Genomic DNA, 20374 nt, shown 5'->3' with positions numbered 1-20374 from the left:
TAAGTAACAAAATTCACGTAGTAGACAGTTGTGTTATTTATCTACAATAGTCAACAATACAAAGAAATTAGATATAAAAGGTTTCTTGGTCAGAAGCTTACTATGCATTTGGAACATCCATCACAAGAGTGATCAAATACAAACAAAGTAAGCGTAAAGCTTTCTGGCTTTCAAGAGCTGCCATGACAACAAGACTTGAGCTAAAATAAACCCTATCAAGTTTGTTCTCCAGAACAGACAATTGAATAAAACAAAGACTTACAAAAGAAAATTATGCTCCACCACCAAGCATATTTGCTATAGGGAGCATTGAGATACAAAAAGAATGCAGTAGCTATTTAAATCTTTCCTAATGTTACCTGTATGTTTCGAAGAAGTCTGTCTCGGAAAGGTGAGGTCAGTTTGCAGATACTATCTAAGAAAACAGAGGCAAGGAAAAAAGAAAAATTTCATAGATGGGATCGTTTTATATTCATTGTACTGCACAGTGACCGAGAACAACGTTCCTGAAGATGAAAAATACCTCCCTCCCAAGAGGGCACCCCAAAGCTTGAATATCTTCAGGAAATATTTATACCCCTGGGTTTCCCCCCCACCCTGATGTTCTTAGTTGGTATTTCTCTGAGGCAGAGGGAGGCTCTCATGAAGATACTTCATGCTGCCATGCTCTGAGAAGTCAGAAACAACATGATTGTTCCCCCTCAGCAACCACTTTGTAGTTAAGAGTCCTTCAATTCCCACTGGTCCACGTGCATGGATACGGGAAGTACTAATTCCCACTTCAGCACCTGCAGGAAACACAAGATCAAGGTAGTTAATCCTCAAAAGATGTTCACTTCATACTAAGCAGTTTTGCACCTTTATGTAAAGACTGCTGCCTGCCTTTCAGGGACCTGCCTTTCTCCACTCCTCTCCAAATGCCAGAAGTTATGGTTATCCAATTTAAAAGACAGAGGAGCTTAACTATTACATTAGAAATCGTAACGTTTATACTTCTGGCTGCTACAGAGTTACTTTTTGAGAGAAAGATGCAAGAGAGCGAGGTATCTCTTACATGGATCTTAAGACTTGTTTTCTGTGTGTTTAATACCTTGAAAAAAATAGAGCTAAATAGGTCAAGACTGTGATCTTATGTCCTTCTTTATCATATTGAGGAGATACTGCAAGACCCTAACTAGAATTTTTTAATCACATGGAACACTGAATGTTCCAGCTGACACAGTAATAGCCTGCTACAGAGTTTCCTGAGTTTCTACCTCAGGAAAGAATGTTTCTCTTGTCTTCTGCAATTCACAGTAGGTGCTCCTCTTCAAGCAACTGATATTCTGTTTCCTGCCTTTCATTCCTCAACACAGCGGGGTTGGCACACTGGACAGCAGCTCAGTCTGCCCAGCAAGAATGAAGCTTGCCATTCTTCACAGTATCATTAGAAAGATAAACAAAAGAACAACTGTTCACCCATTTCAGATACTGTTGCGTTGTTGTATCATTACATGCATGCAGCATACTTTACTGATTGAACAGAGCTTCAAGGATCCAAAACATCTTTGATCCCTACTGCTAAATTAATCTACATAGCCTGTATAGCAGTATTACCTAGTTCTGGCAGGAAAGTGATATTAAACTATCTGCTGTTCCATGTGGATGGAATGTCTAGGCTTCAATTTTTCCTATGGTGCCTTTCCTGAATACCTTACATAAGACAGTAAGATCAGAGACTAATCCTATTTTCCAGGATTCAGACTGCCACACTTTTCACACAACAGCAAATCCTGCCGTCACAGCTGTGCAGTATTTTCTCTCTTACCAAGTCCAAATCTAAAGCCGTCAGAGAATCGGGTACTGGCATTCCAGAAAACACAAGCACTGTCCACATGCTGAAGGAAGAACTCTGCTGTTTTCTCTGTGAAAGAGGCAGAGAGAAAAATAAAATCCAGTACATACAGAATGATCATGCACTCCAATAAGCACAACATAATACTGTGAACAGATATAACAATGCAACTTTCACATGCAACCTTATCAGATACTAAGTATTTAAACAGCCTGGGCTAAGACATCTTCATTTATACCTTCTTCCCAGTATGCTCATCAAGTAGACACAGCTGTAAAGGTTACAAGAAGGTTGCAAAGATTAGAAGAAAGCAAAAAGATGTCTAATTCTAAATACATCCAGTCTAGAACCTGCTAACAGGGATAGTTGTATGACTGTGGAGAAAGGACAGCTGCCCCAAACAACATTTTGCAGGCTGAGACAGTTAAACTACAGAGTCAGCTCTTCATTAATCTCAAACATGGAATTGTTACAGAAAACAAAAAATCCTAAACTATATTAAATTGCAGGTAATATTTGGGAAATACAATGCAGAAATACCACATGTAATCAGCTAACTAACCCAGTTTAACACAGAACATGCAAGACCTGAGCAAGTTCAAGCAGTTATGCGAGTCTTAGTCCTCTGGAGGACTCCGTTCTCTGTAAGGCTGCGAGCTGCCTGTCAGTTGCCTTTAGTGACAAGATGAACATATTTCCAGTACAGTCCCTAGCAAATCACTAGTGCACCAGGTCCCGTGGCAGTGGGTTATGGTATCAAATGCATGCCTTTTAGTGACACTCATTTGAGCTCGGCAGGAGGTACAGAAACAGAAGCCTGCTTGACTCACACACTGATGAGCCACAGATCAATATGACCTTACTGCAGCTGATCCTCAGGAGTTCCAGGCTTGGTCCAAGAGTCAACCTTTGGCTCGCCGCAGCTCTAGCTAGGTTTTGAACTGGCACGGTGTTCAAACTGCATGCAGGACAGGTGCTAAGGATGGGAGCAGCACAGAGCTGCACAAAGGAGCACAAGTTTATAATAAAGAGGCAAGAAACTGCAAATTGAGATAAATGCAGATTTTATACTAGGGATGCAGAAATGGGCAGTAAAGGACTGGGAGAGGTAGGGGGAAAACATTTGTGGTCCTTGCTTGCAAGATATAAAAAAGACACGGGAAGACAAAGTGGATCAAGTCTGATCTTCCCTACAATCCCTATTCCCTCCAGTAAGGTACTACAGAAGCTCACCTCATCAGCCTTCAGAGGCCTAAGGACACCTCCAGGTTTCAGGAGACGTTCCAACAAAACCCTCTGGCACAGTAAGTCTGCACAATACAGGAACACAAAGCAATCTGCCTAACAAGAGCATGTGCTGACTTGCTACTGGCCAGCTGGTCAAGCACATTCCTTCACATCCTGAAATAAGGGCCACACAACATTTTTTCTCTGAGCTAAACAGGACTGTAGGCACATTTAGCTCATAGGCCTCCAGCTGGTCATGCCTACTACAGACCCAAGAGAAGAACAACTACTGCAATGCAAGTAGTTACATTAACACCAAGAATTAGCAGTCAAACCAAAACGGCAGCTTAAGCAAGCAGACTAGTCACTAACCATTCTCTGTGATGATAACATCCGTGTGAGAACTTCCGTACTTGTGGATATGATCAACAGCCTCTTGGACACTGTCCACCACCTCAATGCAGCACTCCAGGTCCCCATATTCTGTGCGGAGAGATTTCACTTCTGAAGGGCTGAATGTCAAGTAAGATGCAAACTTTGGGCCAGCGTGAATCTTCACCTGCAATACCAGAAACATTTTGTGCTGCTGACAACAGCAATGCCTTCCAGGTGGAAGTGTGGCTTCTTGTAGTCTGTGTGGGATGAAGTTAATTTTCTTCATTACAGTCCCTATGGTGCGATATTTTCGACTTGTGACTAAAACAGTGTTGAAAACATGCACTGTTGCTGAACAGAGCTTGCACAGTGTCAAGGCCTTCTCTTTTTCCCCCACTCTGTTCCCCTAGCAAGAGGGTTGGGAGTGTGCAGGAAGCTGGGAGGGGACACAACCACAATAGCTGACCTGAACTGACCAAGGGGGTATTCCATTCCATATAATGTCATGTGCAGCAATACAAACTGAGCAAAGGGTTTTTTTGAAGAAGGTATGCCTTGCTCAGAGACTGGCTGGGCTTTGATCTACTTGTAGCAGATGGGGAGTAATTAGGTTTGCCTCACTCGTGTGTTCACTGTGTGCAGTGTAAGAAAAAGAAGCCTACACTTCGGGAAACTTAGCAGATTGGTGAACTAGCAACAAGGTACAATAGCTGACATGCTAGGTTGGCTACCTACCATGACCTGCTCCTAGTTCAGGACTCATTTCAAATTATATAAAGCAATCGCATCACTTAGTCATCAGGCAGGAGGACAGTAGAACACTAGTACTGGGAAAACAGCTAAAATAGTGCAGCCAGCCCTTGTTTTAAGAAAGCAACAGCAGTGCGGAGAATAACTACAGGAATGCTTCCAAGTTTGCACCTAGAAAAGACTAAAGATCTTGAACGGCTTTTACCCTTTTACTTTGTAAACTGACACCAGCCCTCTCTGAAGCGTGCGTTTCAGACACAAAGGAGTTACTGGGTCCAAAACAAGAAAACTCACACAATTATTTTTCATTTGTTATAAAGAAGATCTAATGCATTATCAACCTTTAAGTTTAATCATAGCAGCCGAGACACCTAAACAATGAGAGATAATTTAGAACTGGTACAGCAGAGAAATCCCCAGGCAAATCAAACATGGGAAATTTTGAGGAGACAAACATAAATGGGAAATAAGGCACAAGTCTGCAATATTTGAAGGCTTTTAAGAAGGTATCTGTAAAACGGCATTTTCTTGTGCAACTACAAATTACATTAATTGCATAATCCTGCCTGATATTTGCATATTTCTTGTTGTCAGGTCAGATCAGAGAGGTAACATCCTCCCCACTGTATTAGGAGCTAGGTGGGTGGTGGTGGAAATGCACTAGTCCTCACATTACCCCCATCCAAAATCCAGAGATCTACCCTTTACTCTACCCCTCCCAAGAAACATCCAAGCAAGATATGAAAAAAATCCACTGAGGACTTGCTCCTGACTACCTATCAGCTTCTTTTACTATGATCCTTTCAACATCACCAGAACATATGGCCTCTCCATTTTACCTGCATTAATCACTGCCTGTACACTCAATTTGCCAAATACATACTGCTGTGTGAAAATCCTCAATTTAGGTGTAATTCACACTACTTCATGGATATTTCTCTCCCAGTGCATCTCTGCTACCTTTACTGACAAAATATTGCCCATGTCAAGACAACTAACTAGTATACTGGCCTTTCACTGTTCCTTTGAGGTACCAGGAGGGAAAATGGGTGGGGATAAAGGGCATGCAAGATGAAAGGTTTAAAAAAAATGTGGATGAAGCAGATTCAGAAAGGAGAAAAACAGAAAGGAAATTCGCTTGGGTAAGAAGCCAAATGAATAGATTCAAGGAGAGGCGGCTTTGTGTCTGGGAGGTTAACATCAATTAAATCAGAATTAAGAAGTGTAGCAAAAGGCTTGTGTATACGCTCTTTTAAGGCAGATTATTTTTGCTATACAAAAGGAAGTATTTGTATCCCAATAATGGCACATAGATGTCCTGAAGAAGCTGCTTTCAGATCATTTCTATGGAAAAACTTGGGGTTGTGTGGAGAAGCAGAGAAAGTTCTCCGCAAGTTCATTTATGTGTACAAAGAGACATATGGATAACTTAAGTGTTATGCCATCATAAAAATAAACACGTCTACACTAGCCAGACAAAATGCTTCTAAAGTGTTAGAAAAAAAAACACGAAACAGAACACAAGTATGAGTGACTAACCTGTTCTACTCTCAACATGTCTATGATCTGATCAAACAACGGGGTTCTCAGCAAGTCTCGATGAATTAAGAGAGTTTCCAGAGCATTACAGGCAGCAGGATATTCACACTTTGAGTCTCTGACTGAGGTTTAAGAGTAGATAATTGGTTACATAACATTTATGACAAAGATTTTGAACAGCATATGAATTACCAATTACCACAACCACATTGCATATTCTAAATACAAAGTTCAGTTACACACATGACATTCAAGTCACCCTCTCCCAGCTTACTTATTCGTGTGACCTTCTCAACGCTGGCATCTGTGTCCACATACACATGACAGATCCCTTCGCTGTGTCCCATCACTGGGATTCCCTTAGCAGATTTCTGGATATTTCTGACTAGCTGTGACGAACCACGTGGAATGATTAGATCTATCAGCTTATCCAAACGGCAGAGATCTTCTACTTCCTCTCTCGTGTTCACCTGTGGTAGTTGCAATATGAACAGTCTACAGTTTGAACTCTCAAATTCTGCCCGTACTTTTTATACACACCATAGTAAAGAAACTGTTGATGTAATTCTAGGCACTTACTAGTTGCACTGCATCTTTTACTCCGTGAATGGAGAGTGCTTCTTGTGTTAGATGATGAAGGATTTGATTGCTGTGTGCTGCCTCTTTCCCTCCTTTCAGTAGTAAGCCATTTCCACTGGCTACAGCCAAAGCAGACACCTGTCAGAATTTATTTAAAAAAAAATAAAAAGAGAGAAATAATCTGTCTCTTCTGTTGGAATAACACCCACAAAACAGATTAAGAACAGGATTTTGAATCCTGTTGATTTACTCCATGTTAATGTACATTTTTCATTTTATGGCACCAAAAAATCATTACAAGTAACAGCACACTTAACTCCAGAAATGACGTGTGTTAGTGTTTCAGGAACAAACTTGAGTTTTCAGGGTACTACTGCCAGGGGAAGACTGCAGTGGACAAGTTGGAGAAAACCTTGGGCATAGGCTCTGGTATGAATTGGGTAGCTGTGTAGGCAGTCACCCCAAGCAGAATAATTTCAGGTGCAAGAACTTTGTCCCTAACCATTCTGGCAGACGGCTAATGAGCTCTTCCTATAAGTAGGAAGAACATTTTCATCGTGCTGTCTAATAAACAAGTCATAAATAGACAACACTTGCCGTAAGTGGAGGAAAAAAGCCTTCTAGACAACAGGCCCAGCATCACCTGTACCACTTTGCTTTCATGTTTATAACCGGAAGGAACCGACTGATATTGTTGCCTTTCTCTTTAAGGTGCCAGATTTCACCCATTTGAGTCCCGCGACACAACTAGGCCATATTTTAAAAAAATGCTCCAAAGAAGCCACTGTTTTTTGAAAGTTAGATAAAAACATTACTTCTGCTGTTGAAAACATATAGCCCATTTGTTCAGTCTCCAGACACTAGTTCTTATTGGTGTTTTCCCCACTAAACTGAAAACCTCTTTAACAGAGGGGGGGTGGTAGGTTTTTTATTGTTTCAGTTTTTTGTTCTTTTCTACTTAGGAGTATGCTGGATGTGATAAAGCTCTCTTCCCAGACTTATTTTACTTTTGCATCCGTTTCTGTCTTCCTCACCCCCATCCCATTCACAATGGCCTCACAATTTGTCCACCTATTTGGAAAAAATAGCATACACTCCTTCAGAAAACAAAATCAGTTCATCCCCAGAACCTTTTAGAATGTACGAATTAAGCATTTGAAGTCATTCTACTGTATTACTATCTTCTGAGAAAGATCATACATATCATTACCATCATCTGTAGGTATCACCACCAAACCTGCACTCATTAGTACATCAACTGTATGCTGTTGACATGTGCATACCAGAATTAGCCAGGCTCACATCTAACAAGCAGTTAGCTTAGTGGCACACTTTAGATGCTGATTCATACAAAAAAATGCTAAACCCATTAGATACATCTTCTCAGATCATGTCCTTTCCCCTTCTAATATCAAATGGATAGCAACAATCACCATGTTTGATATTCTACCTCATCCTGCTGTCAGCAATTTGAAAAGAATGTCGAAAAATCAGAAATACTTCAGAAAAATACACTAAAGTTTAATAGTCTGGGAAGCCTGCCTTACATAGATATTGTGTGTCTTTCTAACTTATAAAACTAGACACTAAAAAGGAGTCTGATTGTATTTTGAAAGTATCTTGTAGGTATCTGCCTCTCCAAAGGTCAGCATCACAAGGGAAAGCTAAACAAATAAGCTTGTTTAAATAAAGAATTCCACTCTGAAGGCATAAGATTAAAAGAAAGGTTATGAACTGATTTGAAAAACTAAAAGAAAAAAAAATAATCAAGAATTAAGACAAAAATAAAAAAAACTTTTGTGATTAAAAGGGGAACAGAAGGTAAGGGGTTTCAAAACAGTTCAGTCCCTTCAAAGAACAGTAGACATGACTATACTTCAGAGCAACAATTGGATTTGGTAGAATCTACAGAAGCAGTCTGTGAAAGATGTTCACAGTTTGGCCTCGTAAGTATAGAGTTAAACATGTTGTGTGTATATGCTCATTAGAAGCTTATTAAATCTTAAATGGAAATCTGCAATTGTTTCACCTTTACTACAACTCAAGACTGAACTCCGAGCACTGACCTAACTCTGCATAAGCTATCTCCAGGGAGCAAACTGAGCATGCCCTCTTCCAGGGCAAAGTTGAATTTTCCCTTAATTGCTTACTCAAAGAAGCATGAGATGCAGTAGTGAACTAAGAGGGAACTGCTCCTCTGCACTCAGAGACCGTCCTACTATCAGTTACAGCATGGGAAAGAAACCATGCAATTCAAATGCAGATATATCGAAGATGATCCTCTGAAGTCGCATCAGAGAACCTGATGTGAGTATGAGGACAGGAGGCTGGCAGGAAGAAAAGCAACTACCAAGACAAGCTATTCCAAGCCTGTAAAACAAAGTGGGGGAAAAAGCCAGCAAGAGTCAGTTTGGTCTAAGTTTTAAGATAAGATAAACGTGAAGAAAAAGAGGGAGACATCATCTATGCAAGGCAAGAGACCAGGGTTGAAGTCCAGGCAGACAGACTAGAATTTGACAAGGAAACACGCTGGTTGATCTATGAAGAACAGAGCTAGCAGCAAGGAGCTAATAATGGTAGACAAGGGAGACTGGTGGCTTTTTGTTTCATGGGAACTTTGCCTAGACGATGCTTCCTTTCAGTATGAAATAGGGACCACTCACAAAATTCAGGCATGAAGTACCAAGCTGTCCACTATTTGTTGGGTTTAAAAACCAAAACAAAACCAAGCCTGAATAACACTGCAGCCGCACTGCCTGAGAATATCTCTGCATGAAAAATATGGATGCCCTCAAAATCAGTTTTAGAAGAATCCAAGCAAGAGTTCTTTGAGACAAGACTTCTTTCAGCCTCCCAATTGCTCACCAACAGAAATACCCTTTCTTCTGTTGTCAAAGAATTCCCAGTGTAATCTGCCTTCGTTACATACCTGTGGAAGACAGTCAGGACGGGACTCAAAGATCACGAGAAGGACGCCAATAGGCACTGTCACCTGCTCCAAATCCAGGTCTTTTGCTATTCGTGTTCGTCGAATTACACGGCCGACGCTGTCCTGTGAGGATGCTGCAATCTGACGCAGACCAATAGCCAAGCTGTTCAGCTTTGATGTAGACAGACTTAGACGTTTCAACAAAGGAACTGCCAATCTCCCTATAAGAAAGAAAAAGTTGTGCTGGAAATAGACTGGTCTGCCTAGGCTCAAGCAAAGCGACTTAAACAAGTGGTGAACCTAAGGAAAATTCAGATGTTTCTCATGCCCTAGCAAGAAACCTACCAGAAATGAAAAATGCACAGCATTAAGTCCAGTAGGCACAATAAAACCATTGAGTATGTGACATTGATTTCACCCACCACCACATTTTCACTTCATGCGGTTTAAGTGGTATGTACATGAAGCAACATCAACATCCACAAAGATAAGGTTTGTCCTATTACAAGTACTCCTGTATGTCTGAATTTCTTATAAATTTCTACTCTTGTATTATTTCTGGAAGGTTCAGGCAGTAATTTCATCTTTCTATTTTACAGATGAAAATCTCAGAGCACAGACGCGTGCATAGCATTTGTGTTCAGACTGGGCACGAACTGCCTGAATTTTCTAATCTGAACACATCTGGACAGTAAGTTAACCCAACAATGTCCCCTCAAGTACTCTGGTCAGTAAAAAACAGTTCCCTGTTGTCTTCCACAAGGTATTACAATTCACGATGTGTCATTTTCATACATTTGCTATCCATATATGTACACATCCCAGTCCCAACTTCTCAATGAATGCATCAGTCTAGAATGGGTTTAATCCAGGCCACCTAGAGAGAACCTTCCTCAACCAGGAGGAGACACAGTTCTTTTTGGAGAGCATTAATTTAAGTATAGAGATGACAGCCTTCCCCTCAGGAGCCAAACATTATCTTAACCAGCCCAGAAAATATTTACTTTATCCATGACAATAGTAGAGATGATGTTTGTTATATTCCATTTCTAAAGCAAGCCTCCTTTGGCAAAATTGGAGCACTAGTTTATTATTTTTTTTTAACAATATGCTGCCTGTTGTTTTGCAAGGCCTGATGAAGGTATCTGTTTTATGTAATTAAGGAAGCTGCAGCTGTTTACATGGACAAGCTCTCTGCCTCTTGGGTTCGCTAATCTGTGACAGCCATAGTGCCCAACCCCAGGGGACAGAAGATTCTATTTCTGCTCATCTCCATTGAGGCCCAGAGAGGTTCAAGACAATAGGATTACCATGGAAAGACCTGAAATATTACCTTTATTTTCAGCCTCTTCTAAGTCCTTTTTGTTTGCCAAGAGAATTTCTTCTCTCTGGTCAGTTAGTAAGTCAGCAAGACGATAAATAATCTCTGCTCTCTGAAAGAGAAAACAGTTTCTGAACCAACTTCTTACACAAAGTCCATGCTATTTGACATCTGGTCTCCTTCAGTCCATTTATGTTGACCACATCCTCTCAATGTGTTGACTCCCGAACACTGTGGGCCAGCTGATTTTTCCAGCCTGCATCACATTGAAAAATTAAGATGAACACTGCTTCAACCTTTACTTTGCTTTCAATTATCTTGCTTTCCATGCCCAGTATTCTTCACCGAACTCACAATGCTCTTCCTTTAAGACCACATTGTCTTCTTCACAACAGATGCCACATTTTACCTACCCAGCTGCAGAGCATTAATTCAACCGTCTACAACTCCTCCTTTGCATACACTACACACAGGAGTGAATGGAGCAAGTTATTACAGTCAGTTCTTCAGCAGCTCTGATCGCAATTCATTTCTGTGTGATATTTGATGCTATTAAAATTTTTATAAACCCCACATGAAAGCATATATTACTTCATAGCCCCAAGGTACATTATCTTTCGGCTCTTCTCATCTCTTTAAGCATGCTACAATCCAGATGATGGATCTGGTACACAAAGAATAGATTATTAGGGGCACATGTGTTATATATCCATGCTGTAAAACTTGCCACACATTCACAAGCTGAACGAGTGAAGCCATATTGTTCTGTCACCTGCTCAGGCTGTAGAGCCGCCAGGGTCCTGCCACCAGCTCGAGCCATTTCACCCTGCTGCTCTACTGTAGGACCTGCAAAAAAACCCAAAAATATGCTATGCGGACAAAGTAACAGCACATGTGGAAGTGAACACTAGCCCTTTCCTCTTCCGATTCTTTGCTCAAAGCAGGAAAGCAGGTATAGAGTGTTGAACAGACATATTCAAGAAATCTGTTGTATACTAAAACAGGAAAATCTGTACCTGACACAAAAATACTGCTATGGTCTCCAAACATAAAGAGTCATCACAGAGATTCTGTAAGGTCACCACGTCCGAGGCAAGCGTGCATCATGTATCAAAAAGACTTGACAAAGGGCAAAAGAACACCAGGACAGCTAAGTCACAGGGCATGGTAGGCTACTGAAAGGAGGCAAACTTTGAAAAGTTTAAGTATCCAACTGAGGAAAACAGAAAGGATTACAGAATAGTATGGAAACATACAAACAATAATGGAAGCCAAAACCCAATCTGAACAACAGCTCACAGAAAAATTGCTTTCCTTCTGCCTCTCCCTGTATGCATTTTAGAAGGGTTCCTATAGAAGAAAGGTGGGGGTTTTTTGATATGGAACAGGTTAGTTTTGTTTCTATTTCAAGTCACCAGGTTCAGGTAGCATTTCCCTAAAGAGTTTGCAAGTAGCTCATGGATAAACTGAGTTGTGATTTTTAAGTCTTCTGAAATTGCCTGTAAAACAGATGACTTGAAGGTGATAAATATGACCCAACTGCTATTTAAGAAGGGTCTCATGGAAATTGCCAGAGCAGGAATTCCAGTGTTATGGAAAATATCAAGAGGTACAGTGGGAAGTGTGAGAAAAGAACCTGTGGACACATCATTAATTAGAACTATCTTAGTTCAGCAGCACATTCTATGTCCACATTTTCACACTGAAATCTTCAATACTAGATGATAACACCTAAAACTAAATATGGTAGAAATACTACTCATTGCATTCTTCAAATGCAAGTCTGATGCAGCAGTTTATCAGCTGGAGGGAACCACAGCAGATGATTCAACATTTTCTACTCCTACTTTAGAAAATACCTTTAAAAAAACATTTTTCAAGTGTGGTTTCCCAGTTATTGTAGCGGTCTAGCCAAATTTTAACTCCGACCTTTCACAAAATCTCTGCAAGTCTCCATGTACTCACCTGCAGGTTTTACCTCTGAAAAAAAAGTTCCAACTTTTTTCCCTTCCACAATATCTGTGATGACATGACCTGAGATCTTGGGGTGGGTTCCATTTGCAATCACTACAGAGGTGCCTCCCTGGAGGGCCCACAGAGCTGCTTTCACCTACAGTGAAGGATAGAGCCAGTTATAGGAAATACATTTGTTATCTGAATCACCACTCCTAACAAGACTTCTTCCTTCACTTCGATCTCCAGATTGATCCTTCTGCTTTCAAAGAGTATTCAACACACTTCAGAAAATGGAGCACTGAACGAGATCATGTATTTGTGCTTTACCTTCCTTTCCTTAACTAGCTGTCACTTCATGAATGTACTGTAAATTTTCCCAACAGCCTGCTTTTCTCAAGACTTCTGCAAGGGCACTTTGATCATATGCTCTTTTTCACCACTACCTTATGTTCCGAATTCTTCTTACTGTTTGAAGAAACACAATTTTCTTTTTTGAAAAGATTCTGTTGCCAATTTCCCTGACATTGATTAGCTATCAATAATTAATCCACTTTAAGTGACCACGTGATATTGCTTGTACTGCAGAGCACTGTCCTAGCCATTACCATATAACATTAAAATATTATTCAATACCTTTATCAGTCTGAATTACTCCCTTGAAGTTTGATCAGCCTAAGCACTCCTCGTGGGTCTGGTTAAGATGTAGAGGTATACTCACTGCTTATAACCCTTTGGTGAAGCTATGAAGCTTGCTGAAGAGTTACTCTGGTTTCCACACAAAGTTTTTACCTACTTTGTTCACATTGCCTGTTCATGTTCTCATTGGATTTTTTATTTATTTGCTTCTACTTTTTGCCTGGAAGTACACCTATTGTCTTAATAGTTGTTTCTTTCAGTAAGCTCTATTCAAAGACTTTGCACTTCTTCAGTTTTGAACTATATGCTTTTTTATTTGGCATTTTCCCCCTTTTTGTTGTTACTTTGGAAGAGGATTCTACATATAGCATTTAGGTGTCATCTTCAAAGGTTGGGACTCCAGCACACTAAGTAATGTATAGAAGCAAGACACATAAGACCTAAGGCAAGAAGCAAGTCTGAAACACGCAAGACACATAAGACCTAAGGCAAGAAGCAAGTCTGAAACACGAAAAATCTGATGTCCGCAGACAGATGGGAACTGAAATCAATGATACTACCAGCTCACCTGTGTGCTAAAGGATGTCATGGAGGGTGGGTGGGGAGGCAGACATCGCGATCAACAAGAGCTCTATGAAATTCAGGGGCAGTATCTTTCTAAGCATTGCCCTAACATGAAGGGCAACATGAGTTCCCTTTGTGAACTTCAGTGCTGGCATACTGGAGTTGCTTAGTCCTTCTGTAGAATGTTAAGTTTACAGCAGGATTAGCTTATTAGTAAGAGTCCTTTGAAATTCCCATGTACTGATTAGTCCTAAGATTAGCCCCTTTCCACACACTTGAGCCATTGTTTAAGGCATCACAAAATGACTTCTCTAAAATTTCCCCTTCTGACATTTCACTGGTTCAAGCCAAAATACAAAAACACAAACCCAAATACCAGATGTTACCTGCTGAAGAGGTACTGCCTGTGGTCTCCTTCATTTCTTTTCCTGATCAAGGTATGAGCAGCATTATCCGACCACTGTATTTAATTACATGTCATTTATTTGACTGCGAAAGCTTCTCTGCTTCCTCTCTTCTACACTTTCCTAATATGGTTCTACAATTGGATATTACAGTCCATGTTCACTAGGAGACACCACCTGTCAGAGACGTCTATCGCATCAAACTCGACTACCACAAGACCATCAACTGCTCCATTTTTCCTCAAATTTCATGCTGATAATCAAGATTTGTAATTTGAGCTACCATCTGTTTATTCTATTATTGATGTTACAGTTTTCAGAAAATATCACCCAATTTTCAACTGTAACAATTTTCTGTTACAACAGCAGCATTGAGATTTGCCTCTATGTGACTCAGACTTAAAGATACCAAATAGCTCTAACAGGTTATTATTTTTACAATACAAGTACTCTCTGACCTTGGCAGCTTTCCCCTCAATACCTGGATTTGTTTAAACTATTCCAGAAGCCATATCAAGGGAAAGTTGTTTCTAAATAAGCTCTGTACATCCCATAGTTAGAAACAGAACACGCAAATGCCTCCTCCTTTTGCCACCTTCGAGTCCATGCTCTGACACTGAAATATGCCTTATACAATTCTTCAGGAAAGGACACAAAACATGGTAACTGGTGAAGAATTTCACTTTGGTCTTCCTCTGCTTAGTCAATATCTACTTCAGTTTTTACAGACAACCTTCCAGAAGGGCCCTTAGGAAGCCCACACCAATTAATACTACTGTAGTGCATATCCCAGCATCATGAGACACATATGCTGAAGTCTTACACCAACACCCGTGTTTATGCACTCACAGCAACGAATACCAAGGGCATCCAACTGTACACAGCACTAAAAACCATCTACCCTCCTACCTCTACTTATCTTGTACTCAAGAACTGAAGTATCTTCATCTCCACCAATATATCCTTCAGAAGCAAAGAGCACACTTACAAACTCAGAAAGGAGACAGATACCACACCAGATTCAAATGACGGGGATTCCCAAAGTCTTTGGATTATCACACAAGAAAGAAGTGAGGACTGACCTTATTTTAATTTAAAACACCAATTTAATCCAGTTCCAGATGTCACATTTTACAAACTACTGGGATGTAATTCATTAGTTGCTCTTTTCAATTCACATGGACCTAAAAGAGAAGCTAAAGGAACCCATACACCCCTCCAGGATACTCACACAACAGCTGAGGCTGGAAAGGGTCTCTGGAGATCATACAGTTCAACCACCTGCTCAAAGCAGGGTCAACTAGAGCAAGTTACTCAGGACACCATCCAGTCAGGTTTTAAACATCTCCAAACATTGAAATTCCACAAGTTCTCTCGGGAACCTGCTCCAGCACTTCAGCAACCTCACAGTAAAATTCTTGCATTTCAGTTTAATTTCTTGTATTTCAATCTGTGCCCATTGCCTCTTATCTGTTCCCTAGATACCACTGAAAAGAGTCTGGCTCTGTCTTATCTACACCTTCCCTTCAGGTATTTATACACAAACCTCCTCTTCTCTGGGGTAAACAGTCCTAGCTCTCAGCCTCTCCTGGTGTGACAGATGCTCCGACTCTTAAATCATAGTAATGGCTCTCCGCTGGATTCACTGTAGTATGCCATGTCCTTCTTCTACTGTGGTGTCCAGAACCAGACACTCTACAGATGTTGTCTCACTAATGCTGAGTAGAGGGAAATAATAATTTCCCTCAACCTGCTGGCTATGTTCTTTCTCGTGCGACCCAGGATGCTGTTGGCCTGGTTTACCCAAAGCGCACATTACTGGCTCATGTTCCACTTTGCTGTCTACCAGGACCCATATGTCCTTTTCAATGAACCTGCTTTTAGCCAGTGAACTCCCCGGCCAATACCGGTGAATGGAGTTGTGCCTCGCTAGGGGTAAGACACAGCATTTCCCATTATTGAACTCCACAAGGTTCCTGTCTGCCCATTTCTGCAGCCTGTCAAAATCCATCTGAACAGCAGCACAATCATCTCGTCTATCTCCCTTTCCCACGTCTTCCTTTCCTTCCCAATAACAAAACAAATGTTCTATATTTCTACCTTGGCTTCCATGCCTCCCATTCCCACACGGGATTTGGTTCCAAATGTTACAGACTGCTGGTCTCCTGGATAGAATATGTCAATGAGCTTTGCATCATCAGATCCTGGAGGGCTGTCAAAGAGTCCTGAAACAAATAATAAAAATCTGTTAGTGTTATATACCCTCATCTCCAAAGCTCACCCATGAAAAAGAAAAAAAGAATAAAATTCATGAGACTGAAAAAAGCTGTATTCCACTTTACAGGATTGAAAACTTTAACTGAACCCTGCTTTTTGTGGGACTGAAAGCATGAGACACTTAACAGGCAGACTCAAGAAGTATAGCTTCACTGAAAGCGTAACGAGTAAGAAACAAAAACCCACAGGCTGAATAGCTGCATGCAAGCTGGGAGGTAGTGACATTTGGTTGAGGTTACAGAGATGGTTTACAGCTTTTATACATTCAAAATCAGGACTTACGTATACAAGCCCACAACTGAACAGGCAAAGGATAGTCCTCCTCACAAAAATCTCAGATTACATTCTTGAATACTGGGTTGTACAGTGATAAATGGGGCAATTCAGAAGTATGTAAAAAGGGTAACTATTGAATTCTGCTAAGAAGGAACACAACACTACAGAGACATACTCATTTTTTTAAAAGATCTAGTAATTTTATGTAACTGTGTTTGGAGTTGAATGATGCTTTGGTTTACATAACACATTAAATCTAAACTCTACAACCATATTTCCCAGAAATTCTGTGTGAACAAATACTGGCATTACAAATTAGAAGGCACAAGTGCAGACCACCTGTGTCCTTCCTTGATATCTTGGGAAGGAGAAGACACACATCTTTCCATAAACAAGATGTCACATTGAATGAATAAGCTTGTAGGATGGGGGTGTTGACTGTTAATTTTTTTAAAAAGTTGTTTCGACTATTGCTTTTATGAGTCATTCTCAGGCATTTCAACTAGAATCAACCACAAAATCCAGCTGAATCTGCTAAAAGAAACTGTTTATAGGAAGGTACCTCCTTCCTCCTCAGGGCCTACAATATGTGCCAATGTCCAGGATCCACCGAAAAAAAAAACCATCTGGAGAAGAGAAAAAGACTATGTGACTTGAGTGATGTGGACTGCACTGATCTGAAACTGCACCCACTACCCTTCTCTCTCTCGAAAAGGAACTTCAACATCCATAGGTGACAGACTCATGTCACAGCAGCACAGCTCAGAAGACTAGAGCAGTGTAAGCCAAATGTCTGGGAGACAGAAAAAGCTAGTGACTTCCAGGTATCTGGAAGGCAATGACCAGGACCTGTAATGCACCTGTAATTCACTGAAAGACAAAACTTGCTGCCAGAAGAAACAAGCTACTGTAGAATAGTATTTGGCTTACACTCCTGATTCTAAACACATAGCCTTTATCCTGCATATTACTCATGACTGTATCAAACATTTCTGAGAAGCCAGCAGAAGTACCATAGCACCTATGGTATTCTGCATTCTGGAACAAGTCTCAAGTTCACATGTGTTCTCACCCATCCAGATTCAACAGTGTGGCAGACAGTCTTTGGCTTATACAACAGCATCAGCATTGGCTATATGCCTTAAGGAGTTATGTGGTACATTGTAATTGTCCCTTTAAAAGATATGAACTCAAGAGACCAGTAAAACCCAAACACCGGTTGGTTTGACTATCTGATGTACTTCAATAAAGCAAGAAAGTAAAGAAATGACTCACAAACCTTCTACATCTGAGAGGACAATCAGAAGATCAGTTTTCATTTCCACAGCCAGTCGTGCTGCCAGACTGTCGTTATCCTTCACACTAATCACCTGCAATGCACATGCATATCAGCAGCACTGAATAGCAGGAAGAACTAAGAAACTGTTTGGCCACAACATACAAAAGCAAACTACCTCAGCACTACCAAGTCCTTCTGAGCTACTTTGTTCACACCCACTGGAAACTTAGAAGGTGATCTTTGTGTCAAAGTACATATGCTTTTGGAATGCAGTAAAGCGGTATCAAAATGATAAGCAGTGTGATCAGCACCTGCATTCTCCACCTTGATGCCCAGTGGCAGGAGCAGAGGTACTAACTGAGCCTGCTTTAAGTGGAGGTGCTGGAATAGATGACCTGCAGAAGTCCCTTCCAGCTTCAACTACTCAGTGAAAACTAAACTGGGCATGCTTGCTCTTGGCAGAGCAGACATCATCTGCCATGCTTTCACCCCAGAGTACTGTATCATGCCAGAAACAGACAGGTCAGCATAGTGTTCCAGTACCCTCTGTCCACATTACTAATTTTTGGTATGTTTTTTTCCCTGCTGCAGGCTTCAGAGGTCCCCACTTATAGAATTAGTGAAGTACACATTAGTGCTGTACCATCTACAAGCAGAATCCAGCCCCTTGCAATACTTTACCCACATTTACCCCCTGCAGATCACTGTTCGGCTCTGGAGGTGGAACAACTGCATCATTAGTGTTAATTATAGGGACTATATTCATTCTTAAAAGCTCATGCAATGTTCCATTTAAGTTCCGACGCTTCTGCTCATCATGAAAATCCAGGTTGGTGACTAAAATCTAAAAGGAGGCAAAAAAATTAATATATACATAGCCTATCACTTTTCCTGATAAGAACATCATGAACATATGTATTAACATCTCATAACAGATCAGGCATGCCCTTCAGGTCACTAAAGAAACATAAGCAACATTTAAAGGATAAAGAATATAAGTGAGACATGTTCTTTCCACAACATTTTCAGGTTTATATGCCTTAACTTCCACTGGAACCTATAATGGCCTTTCTCAAGCTGACAGATCACAGGCTTCAGGAATCAGTTTCGAAAAAAAAACCCATAAGCAGAACATAAATGCTGATGATAACTACTAAAGCCCTAAACAATCTGATAGATTGCTCAAGACACTGCCGTCCATGTTTTTCCTTGCAGTGTAATGTTTCTACTGTTGCAAGCAGAAGGGATGCTTTGTCTCAAGACTTCTCTTCAGCTCTAGAACTCACTTCCTTTTCTGAAAGAATCTTGGTCTTAAAGCCTCCTGCAGGCAGACACCACCTCTTTCTTTCTAGCATTTTAAGCTAAAAAAACCTCAATGTCTGCTCTGAAGAGACATTTTTTAAACTTTTACTCTGCCATTGGACATTTGAGAACTAAGCAAACAACTCCATCACACAAATGTTACAACAGCAATTTGAATCAATGTGTACGCTGACTTTTTTGGCATGGGCAATTAATTCTTTTAAATCGAAGGAATGATAGCTGTCTACAGACTTGAACAAGATTATAATCCAGCACATATTATTATAGTGATTGTTAGCTATGCTGTAAACATTTTCATGATATCAGCTATACTGTATTATAGGAAGAAGTTCCTCCAAGCGAGGCTCCTAAATTAATTAAAAGTGTCTAAACAAATAAGGCCTTATAGTTGATGCAATTCTGTATTCTCAGAGTATTTAAGATAAGCAAAGCCTGTTTAAGAGTAGTTCAATTAATACAGTTGCAGCATGCAGTATAGGTAGAAGACCCAGGCTAGGGACACCATCACCCACAAGTTAGAAAGGTTTAAGGAGCAGATGGACAGCAAGTTCTGAAGTGTGGATATCACTTCTGTCAGCTTTACAGAACATGTGGCAGTTCAGCCTCTTGTGATTTTTAAACCCTCACTTCAGATCACCAACTTTGGCAGACACCATCCCCCACTCCCACCCGGCACCCCATACCTAAGAGCAGGACACACACAAACTCAAAAAAAAAAAAAAAAAGCCTGTTTGCTTCACCTTGACGACAGATAACTCCATCTCAGAAACACTTAGCAAGTCACTCCTGTGTAAGCTACCATTTACACTACAATAATAAGGCCCAAAAGTAGGATGGCAATGGAAATACAAGACTACAATAAAGACAGCAGCATATAAAACATGGATAAAATCCAACAATTCTATCATTGACTGAAGTAGCAAGTCAGTCTAGGAAAGAAGGAATCCCTTACTTGAGCTGCACAGATGCTGTACTGCGTAAACATGGCCTCATACAGAGCCATTAGTCCACTCTGGCCAGCTGCTGCACAGGCTCGGGCCTCCAAGACTGGAATAGCCTACAAAGATAAAGAACATCTGTCAGGCAGTGACTTGAGCAGGTACTA

At 40.6% G+C, this 20374-nt stretch overlaps 1 protein-coding gene across 18 annotated transcripts in view; it reads right to left on the bottom strand.

Moving 5' to 3' along the window:
- Positions 1 to 12: 12 nt before the first annotated feature.
- ALDH18A1 (aldehyde dehydrogenase 18 family member A1) overlaps positions 13 to 20374 on the bottom strand; it is a 49908-nt gene continuing 29546 nt past the window's right edge. For 17 of the 18 annotated variants that reach the window (XM_074875610.1, XM_074875613.1, XM_074875614.1 and 14 more), the window contains 14 exons: positions 20222 to 20326; positions 18632 to 18790; positions 17947 to 18037; positions 16215 to 16339; positions 12520 to 12664; positions 11327 to 11400; positions 10567 to 10666; positions 9234 to 9454; positions 6305 to 6442; positions 6000 to 6195; positions 5726 to 5847; positions 3434 to 3620; positions 1808 to 1903; positions 13 to 788 (listed from right to left, as the gene is read on the bottom strand). In XM_074875610.1, coding sequence (XP_074731711.1) covers positions 607 to 788; positions 1808 to 1903; positions 3434 to 3620; positions 5726 to 5847; positions 6000 to 6195; positions 6305 to 6442; positions 9234 to 9454; positions 10567 to 10666; positions 11327 to 11400; positions 12520 to 12664; positions 16215 to 16339; positions 17947 to 18037; positions 18632 to 18790; positions 20222 to 20326 — 1941 coding nt within the window. In that variant the 3' untranslated portion in view covers positions 13 to 606. The remainder of the gene's footprint in view (positions 789 to 1807; positions 1904 to 3433; positions 3621 to 5725; positions 5848 to 5999; positions 6196 to 6304; positions 6443 to 9233; positions 9455 to 10566; positions 10667 to 11326; positions 11401 to 12519; positions 12665 to 16214; positions 16340 to 17946; positions 18038 to 18631; positions 18791 to 20221; positions 20327 to 20374) is intronic. The other variant, XM_074875612.1, reaches the window with a different exon arrangement.

The sequence above is a fragment of the Strix uralensis genome, chromosome 7 (genome assembly GCF_047716275.1).
Source record: "Strix uralensis isolate ZFMK-TIS-50842 chromosome 7, bStrUra1, whole genome shotgun sequence".
NCBI lineage: Eukaryota > Metazoa > Chordata > Aves > Strigiformes > Strigidae > Strix > Strix uralensis.
Note: the sequence above shows the minus strand (reverse complement) of the source record. Positions and strands in the feature narration are given on the sequence as shown.